Below are 9,182 nucleotides of genomic sequence, written 5' to 3'. Positions count from 1 at the left end.
TACAAATTCACATGAACAGAAGTAAACAATACTTTAGTACCAAGTAATTATGTTGTATTGTTGTATATTGAATAGTTGGATAATTTTTCATGGAGTTTTAAATATGAATTTGGAGTTAATGACTTAATGACAGCTGGCATATATGAAACCATTCCAACAGATTATTTTAAGCTGGCATTAATATGTTTTTTATACCAAATTATATTTGATTCATCATGTATACAATTGGGATGCACTAGGGTTCGAACCACACATGTGACAAGAATTTTACGGGTGTCTTACTGGGAGTCCTGATTCAATACCAACAAGTGTATGCCAATAATAAGGGAGAAGACCATTGAATTAAGTTTTAATTACCACTCTACTAGGATTCAAACTCAGATACAGTGGATTGTATGCGGGTAGTAAGCAGTTTAGAGTTTCCTAACAACCGGTTGTACTAAAACCGTTCAAAAAATATATAAACAAGGGTGAATGTGATATATTTGGGGGGGGGGGGGGGGGGGTTGTTGGAGGTTTATTTTATATATATAAATTTTAACTATTATAGTTAACTATTCAAATAACTAAAATATGTTATAATTTTTGGTTTTTACGGGTCAAAGATCATCTTAATGACTAGATTATTGTGGAATTGAAAAAAGAACATACACTATATCAGTATGTTGTATAAATATATTACATATAATAGTAATAATAATAATTGAAACAAAGAGAAACACGTTTATTTTCATACTTTTATAATCGTTGTTCTATACGACAAATATACTAAATATTAAATAATGAAATATTATTTGTGAAAATCTTGAAAATAGGGAGGTGTGAGTATTTTGAAGTATTTAAATAGAAACATATAGCTCACATTTGTATGAACTTTGATCAAAATCTTGAAAAGTATTTATTTTCATACTTTTATAATCGTTGTTCATCTTCTACAAGTTTTTATTCTTAAAGAAGAAAAAGGAAATGTCCACAATAAGATCAAAATCAAGATCAAGACAACCAACGGCTTCGAGAATCACCGATAATCAAATCAACGACCTTGTTTCCAAGTTGCAACGACTTCTTCCCGAAACCCACACTCGCAGCTCTAATGAGGTATTCTAGCCTAATTATAAAACAAATATATTACGCTCACAAAGTATAAAAGACTAAACGTGTAAGTTTGTTTTCCCGTTAGTTTTTGCCGGTTTCGATGGTGTATTTTATTTTTATCTTTTTAAAATTAGGATCATATACAATATGATCAAAACTACTATGTTATATGCCTTTTAATATAGTCAAACGTGCACATTCACACATACAAGTATTTTCAAAAGACCAAAAACAAGTTACATGAATGGATGTTGAATGGATGTTGGTCACTAAACTTAAAAGAATAAAAAAAGAATTATATGGTTCGTACTAGGGTGAGCAAATTAACCGTCATAACCGTAAACTGAACCATAACCGACATAACCGAACCGATTTTAACTGATAACCGATATAACTAGTGGGTCGGTTTAATGAATTTTTGAAAACCGCCGTTTTGGTTAATATTAATTCCAAACCCGTCATAACCGAACCGCCCCATTTATGTAACTAGTAATCGAGAAATAAGGGTTTTGAAATTAGAATTAATGCATGAATAGGATATTTTTACACTTATTGCCGTTACATATTAAAAATTCTCCACACCAACTAGGATTTAGGCCCATAATACTGGTGATACTTGTTACCATATTCATTCCAATGTTTCATAACTGGCGTTCTGAATTTTCATCCAAATTGTCATTTCACATATTTAATATGTGCAATTAGATATGTATATTTTATAAATTGCAGTAAAAAAAAGAACATTTATTTGAATTTCACAATATAGTTAGCGACTATAAGTGTTCGCAATCATATAGAAGGATTGTTTATTTTGGTCACGGTTAACCGACTCGCTATAACCGTTAAAAATGATTAACCGCAACCGCCATGACGGATCGGTTATGGTTATGGTTATGGTTATCTATTAACCGCTATATCGGTTACGGTTATGGGTTTGGCAAAAAACCGCCCCAAACCGACCCATGCACACCCCTAGTTCGTACTCACTGTTAAGTTAAAGGCAATGCTAATGATCCTCGACTTTGTGCCCCACGCCACAAGAAACGTTGGCAAAGACCAAACAATCATTCGACGAAGACCTCCTATCTCTTATGGTTCTAAAAAGAATTATATGAACTACTTATGTTGAAAAAATTAAGTTCACAACGGTTTACTCTTGTCGAAGAAATTGAAGAAGAAATGAAGGTGATGGGAAAGTGGTCGACAAATAAGAGCGAGTGAGGGAGTTGGGCAATGAACTACTCGAGAAGGGGTGGGGTTGGGCTTTAATACTTTTATGTTTTCCTTGTTATTATAGGGGTAAAATAGTCATTTAAAAAAATCTAATAGAAAACTTAACATTAATTATTGAACATGACCATTTGTCTTAAATTTGAGGATTAAAACTCAAATACAGCCATACCAAAGACTATTTGTGTAACACTTTCAATGAATAGTAAAACACTGACACTATATTTTAATATGCCATGTATGTCTTGTATAAGTCCACTAAGACGACATCCAATATTGAACTTTGCATCCAGGTATCGGCGTCAAACGTGCTACAAGAGACATGCAACTACATTCGAAGCTTGCAACGAGAAGTTGACGATTTAAGCAACCAACTCTCGGAGTTGCTTGAGAACATTGATTCAACTCAGGCTTCTGAATAAGGAGTTTACTTTCGCAATTATCAGCCTAAGGAGCACTTTTTAAATCCAAGGTTCAATGTGACGTTTACATTAACACATCACAAATGAGTTGTTAGATAGGCTTGTACGCGTGACCGTATGGATATTTTTACATAGGCTCATAAACTATAATGGATATTTTTACATAGGCTCATAAACTATAATGAAACTATTAAACATAGGCTCATAAACTTATTTAGGTCACATACCATAATAGTATTTCCCTTAAATATTTTATTATTATTATTATTAGCTTTTATATTGCGGTTAAACTGCGACCTTTTTATTAATATTATTATAATTAGTAGTAGTTTTTTATATAACTGTTAAACTTTGATTTCCTTTTTTTGCTTCATACACATGTTCTTAGAGCCGAGGGTCTCTCTGAAAGCCACCTCTTTATTCCTTTGGATAGAGGTACGGTGTGCCTACATCCCACCCTCCCCAGACCCTACCTATAGCTCTGCTGTCGGTGGGATTTTACTGGGTATGATTGATTGATTGATTGATTGAAACTATTAAGCATTGTCAGTTAAATGTTTGAACGCACACACGGAAAAGTTACAGTCTCGTTCGGTTTTGTATGTGGCCAACAAAAAAAAGACATACCATAATGGTAAAACATAAAAAAAACGTCTTTGATAAAATAACCTTTCTCACTTTATCGTCATAAAGAAACATGGATGTGTTAGTTAAACTGAATCACACCCTCAGATTTTAATAAAATCAGTTCATTATAAGTCGCAAAATGGTATGGGTTAAGTTTTTATAAGAAAAAAAAAGTAACTGTGATTTTCGTTCTTGTGGTTAGTCCAAATATTCGGTTTTAGTCAAATAGTTTCAAATTTGTGATTTTTATCACTGTAGTTTCATTTCAATTGCAATTAAGCCCGACCTCACTAACCCCGCTAAATCTTGTCGTTAAACCCATCAGTGTGCCCCTCACATGAGGGGTTTCTTCCCAAATAAACCCCGACCCTAATTTCGCAAGCCCTATCACGTGAGGGGTTGAGTGTATTTGGGGTAAAAAGGACAAAACTACACCGACGTTTAAACGTTTATAATTTTTTCATACGTTAATACTTTAAAAAACATTATACCATAAAGACGAGTATTTTATTCTCTTTAATTTGAGTATGGTATTTTTATACTTTTTGTTATTTTAAAAACTTAATGTGTTACGTGATTACCATTAAGGCCTGACAAACGGGACAGGTTCGGGTTGCAAGGGGTCAACTTAGATAGGATTTTCGGTTAGAATAGAGTCAGACAGAACGGGTTGCGGGTCAAGACGCGTTCAATGCAACGTTACGTGTGCACCGACACCTGATTATGTTTGTGTGGCGTGCTTAGTAACGCCGGTTAAGCCAATGTTTTAAAAACCGGTACGTATCGGGCGGTTGAACCGGTTATACCGGATTTTCGTAAGGCTAGCGGTATTTAGAGCCCGATATTTTTGAACGGTTTGCTAGAGCATCGTATCTCCGATTTTTATAAATACCCGTTTAAACCGCCAACCGGTTTTAAATCCAAGAGAGTTTTTGATATTTTTTGCGGCCCGTATTTAAAAAAAATAACTTTTAACATGGCGGGATAAAATTGAAACAAGTAAACATGGTAAACGACGATTCGTTAATCAACCAATTTTGTATCATGTTAATTTAATGTTCATTTATTTTCATATTTTGTAATTGACTAATTTCCTATACAAAGTACAAACTTTATATCTAACGCAACCATTGTTCGTGTATGATAATTGGTTCAGGTGTGATGTTTATTAATGTACTTTTGAGTTATTTTTTTGAGTTAAAATTGTATTTATATGGAATTACAAGGTAAATTATTCAACCCAGTTGAACCTCCCGGTACATTCCGGTTCAACCGGTTATACCAATTTTGAATTGAATCCGGTACAGGTAAAATAACGATTTTTAAAACATTGGGTTAAGCTTTCAATGCCGTATTACGAGCATACTATCGTTGGGTTACGTGTGTACTGCTGTGAAGTCGCGCACTTACTGAAACGGAAACACCAGTTACGCGTTTGATGTCATGTTTGTGTACATACATCACTGCATCACGCGTGCAACCAGCTAGTATTTTTTATTTAATAGTTAAAAAATTTATTTCGGATAGTTCGAATATCCGAACTATTGGAGAACTTTCAAAATCACTATTCAAATCCGAATTATTTGAATCTCGGATATCCGAATTTTCGGATATGGATTATTTTGAACACCCATAACAGTTAAGAGTGTCAAACGTGTCGGGTTGACGGGTTAGCGTGTTGAGATTCTTCAACCCTAACCCAACCCATATTTTTATACGTGTCGTGTCATGTCGACCCATTTAGATTCGTGTCGTGTTCTGGTTGTGTTTCGGGTCAACCCATTTTGCATTAGTATACGTATATGAGTAATTTATATTGACTTTGTAATAAATTAAACAATTAATTACTCTTATTCATATACAACTTGTTAATAATTTGTGATAAACGTATTTATCTCTTATTCACGATTAACAAACTTAGGTGCAACGGAAAATAAAATAAGCCTTCTAAAAAAAGGAAAATAAAATAAGGGTGATGGGAAGGTACAACGGTTACATAAAAAAAGAAGGTAAGAGGGTCCAAAGGTGTGACATCAAGTAACGGACCAAATTCAATTTTTGAAGAATAAAACAACATTCTTATTTCCCGCTCACAACCTCCTTTTGCTTTTACATACATACATACATACATGCTACTATAATTACAAACCCTAATTCCATTCCAATTACATTCACTCTTTAAAACTAATTATTATTATTATTATTATTATTATTATTATTATTATTATTATTATTATCTTACACTCAATCGATCGCCGTAGACTCAATTTCATTCGCCAGATCATCATCACATGGAGGATACGTCCAAAGATCAATCATCATTTTCATCCGGTAATTAATTAATTATCAGTAATTGGATCGAGATCGATGTTAATTTGTGTAGTTAATTGTAATTATAATTGTTTTGGTAGGTAACAAGGGAGGAGGAGGATCGGCGAAGCTTCTTCGGTATCCGCTTCGATCGGCTGCTAAATCCAAGGATGAGAAGCCTCCCTCAACTGCTTCAGCTTCTAGAAGGTTTCATTTCGGTTTTAGTAGTTATATTCATGTGCTTTGTTATTAATTTTAATTGCTGTTGTAGAATTTAGATTATATATATTAATTTATGATCTATGCTATGTGAATATTGTTAATTTTATCTTAGATTATTGTAGCTCTTTGTTGGACTAGTTATAACCACATCCAGGGCTGTTCAAAAAGCTCGTGGCTCGAACCTTGGGCTCATGGATCGCTCGACTAAAACTAGCTAAAAAAGCTTGATTTGAAATGGCCTGAACCGAGCTAGCTCATTTTTGTAATTGAGCCAAGCACGATCTAGGCTCAGCTCGTTAGCTCGATCATAGGCTTGTTTTACTTCCAGCTCAAGCTTGATCCGAGCCGAACCGGCTCATCTAATTTTGATTTGAGCTCGAGCTTGAACGCACCCTGGTTTGACTCGTGAACAGCCCTAACCATATTTATAAGTTGTTATCATAAAGGTTATTAGGTTGATGTTTTTATAGAATTATGAATTTATGATTCTAGGAAAGTAAATTGTTCGATCAATTGTAGTTAATTAATTCAATCTGAATGATGTTTGAATCGCCTTCGCTCAACATATTCGATCTGGCTAAGCTATGTGAATGTTGTAGATTTGTTTTAGAATTTAGATAACAGTGGCTTTTTGTTGGACTACTTATTGGCACATTTATAAAATTTTTATCATAAAGATAAAGAATTATGGTTTTAGAGTTTTAGGAAAGTAATGTCATAATTGCTTTTGCAGAACACATTCAATCTTGCTATACTATGTGAATGATGTAAATTTTTTCCAGATAACGGCAGCTCTTTGTTGGACTAGTTATTACCACATGCACAAAATTCTTATGAATAAGATAAAGGATTAGTATTTTAAAGATTTACGGTTCCTAGACTTCTAGGAAAGTAATCTGTTTGTTTGTTCATATGTAGTTAAATAAATAAACAAAGTATAGCAAGATTAAGACTAATCTTTGTTACTTTGTACTCACCAATTAGCATCTCTCTGCACTCAAAATTTGCTATGTCAATGACTCAATGTGTCCGATTGATTGTAATGCGTTTTCTGTGAATTATGTTTACCGTTATTTCTGTTAATTTTATATCTTTGACATGAAGGGAAGGATGTTAACCTATTCACATTTCATGAAAATTATATATTTAGGGTAAGGCCTGCTTCAAGTGTGAGCCAAAGTGTTAATGTTCTTGATTTATCTTCCAAAGAGAAATCTGCCAAGCCACTTAGAAGGCTCTCGATTCCCACCAAACCATCTGCCAGACCTACTGCTCAACCGGCTAAAAACATAACTCCAATATCCGAGACCAGAGCAAATAGGTCTAGGAGCATTGAGGGTAAAAGTGTCACTTCAGTTTCAGATGCTTCTAGGACACTGCCCCGAAAAAAATTCAGTGTTCTTTCTTCAGCTTCTTATTGGCTCTCACACATTAAGCTCTCGGAAGCTGCTGGAAAACACCAGTTGTCACTCGGTTTCTTTAAACTCGCCCAAGAAGCTGCGTGCGAGGTATGACATTTATTTAGGTTTTCTTGAACTCGACTCATTATTTAACAAACTCTAAGTTTCTTGTGTTACTTTTTAATAAAATACTAGAATCCACAACTACTGAAAGACGAGCTCAAGTCGTATGCGCTTCGTCACAATATTATTGATTTAGGAGAATCAGCACAAGAAGTTCTCCAAAGCTATGAAATATCAGAAGCTATACTGCAGGGTACACAATCACCATCTGAAGATGCACAAAGTCTGTCTTCGGTTACTGGAATTCAAAAACCAAAGCCAAAGCCAAAATCTTCAACTACCAATATTGGTTCTGTTGCTAAAGAATCGGTTAAGGAAACTCAATCGAAGAAACTTGTGTCCAACACAAAAGGTTTAGCTAATAAGAAAGTGACAAGTCAGCATTCTGGTTTAGAAGCCGGAAGTCGAAAGATGCAAAAGAATATTCAGAAGCCAGTCAAGAAAGAGGTCAACAAAGAGAAACAACAGATGATGAAGAGCAAGGGAAAGAAACCTGTTACTGAAGGTGATTAATTATTTTTCCTTTCGAAATTTAAGATTTATTTGATTTTGTTAAATGTTAATGTTAGCCTAAAGTTACTTTCAACACCTTATTTGCAGATGCAATAAGTTCCGAGGAGGAAGCTACCTTGGAAAACAAAGAAAACATGGTAAGAACATCTTAAGATAATACTGTTTCTTTCAGAAAATGTAATATTAAAGATAAACTTGATATTTTAAAATGCTTATATTAGTATATTACTAATCTGGATTTGTTTGTGCAATAGGATGCTACCCCTGTGGAGGAAATCAGTTTGGAAGCATAAGCATACTCTGCTTCTAGTAAGCGGGGAATACAATAACTTTGTTTTATGAATTCGTTGTTGGGTTTTCGCTTCGTATAGATGAAAATAGGTGGCGTGTGAATTTGTTACATGGTTGTCCCTTGTTGCTTTGGTTTCTAAAAGGTTAGATCATCTTGGATGATAAACCTCTTTGATATTTTGCAATTGTTGATTTTTTAAACTATAGGCAAACTGAGATTGCGTGAAATTTGATTGGAAAAGTAATTTCATAGTATTTTCTTTATACGTTTGTAATATTCGTTCAAGCGGGCAATGCTTATGCTATTCCTACTCCTTGGCAATTGTAGGCCTTAGACGTGATGAAAAACTACGGTTGGGTTTGGTTTATACAATTCACTATGGCTGGATTAAGTTTATTAATTGGATTTCTACTTTCCTTCACATTAATTTCAAACATTTCAGTAGAATTTTAAACATTCCAATGAAATAATCCAATGGAATGCGACATAATTACCGTAGTAGAGGGTGTTTTTGATGTGATGGGTCGCATTAGGAGCATGGTTGTTCAAACGTAGCAAGTTTTTGAGCAATGATGTTGAAGGTGCATGAGGAAGCAGTGTGAGAAGACGCATATAGGACCGCCGCGCATCCTCAATGTCATTGCCACAAGGAAAGAACTGCATAAGGGTAGATCAAGAGGAGAGTTGCAAGGCGTTGAGCCGGATGATGCTCAAGATAGAAGCCAATGACAGATATTTAAATGGAGTCGAGTATGCATTGATACTATGGAAAGAGGGTGATCAGTGCATTTATATACGATATTAACTATAATTTGCATTGGTCCAATTGAAAAAATTGGAAAAAATATAATACTTTGATCGGGTTTTAACTTTTTATATAACTTGTAATGGAAAAAAAATGCCAAAATGATGCGATTATAAAAGAAGCTACTGGCTAGGTGACAAATT

The 9,182-nt window shown here is 34.3% G+C and overlaps 2 protein-coding genes across 2 annotated transcripts; both read left to right on the top strand.

Moving 5' to 3' along the window:
- The first annotated feature begins 927 nt into the window (after positions 1-927).
- On the top strand, positions 928-2,747 carry LOC143557208 (transcription factor PRE6-like). Its single transcript, XM_077046338.1, has 2 exons — positions 928-1,098; positions 2,619-2,747. Exons 1-2 carry the CDS (start codon positions 967-969, stop codon positions 2,745-2,747), a joined length of 261 nt encoding a protein of 86 aa, XP_076902453.1. The 5' UTR covers positions 928-966.
- A 2,602-nt stretch (positions 2,748-5,349) lies between these two features.
- On the top strand, positions 5,350-8,341 carry LOC143557769 (uncharacterized). The gene is made up of 6 exons (XM_077046766.1): positions 5,350-5,383; positions 5,786-5,891; positions 7,057-7,414; positions 7,502-7,934; positions 8,030-8,079; positions 8,197-8,341. Exons 1-6 carry the CDS (start codon positions 5,350-5,352, stop codon positions 8,233-8,235), a joined length of 1,020 nt encoding a protein of 339 aa, XP_076902881.1. The 3' UTR covers positions 8,236-8,341.
- Positions 8,342-9,182: the final 841 nt, after the last annotated feature.

This window comes from Bidens hawaiensis, unplaced genomic scaffold, assembly GCF_021521415.1.
Source record: "Bidens hawaiensis isolate Kalapana, Puna unplaced genomic scaffold, B.hawaiensis_p1.1 tig00001087_1, whole genome shotgun sequence".
NCBI classification, from domain to species: domain Eukaryota; kingdom Viridiplantae; phylum Streptophyta; class Magnoliopsida; order Asterales; family Asteraceae; genus Bidens; species Bidens hawaiensis.
This window is presented reverse-complemented; position numbering and strand designations above follow the sequence as displayed.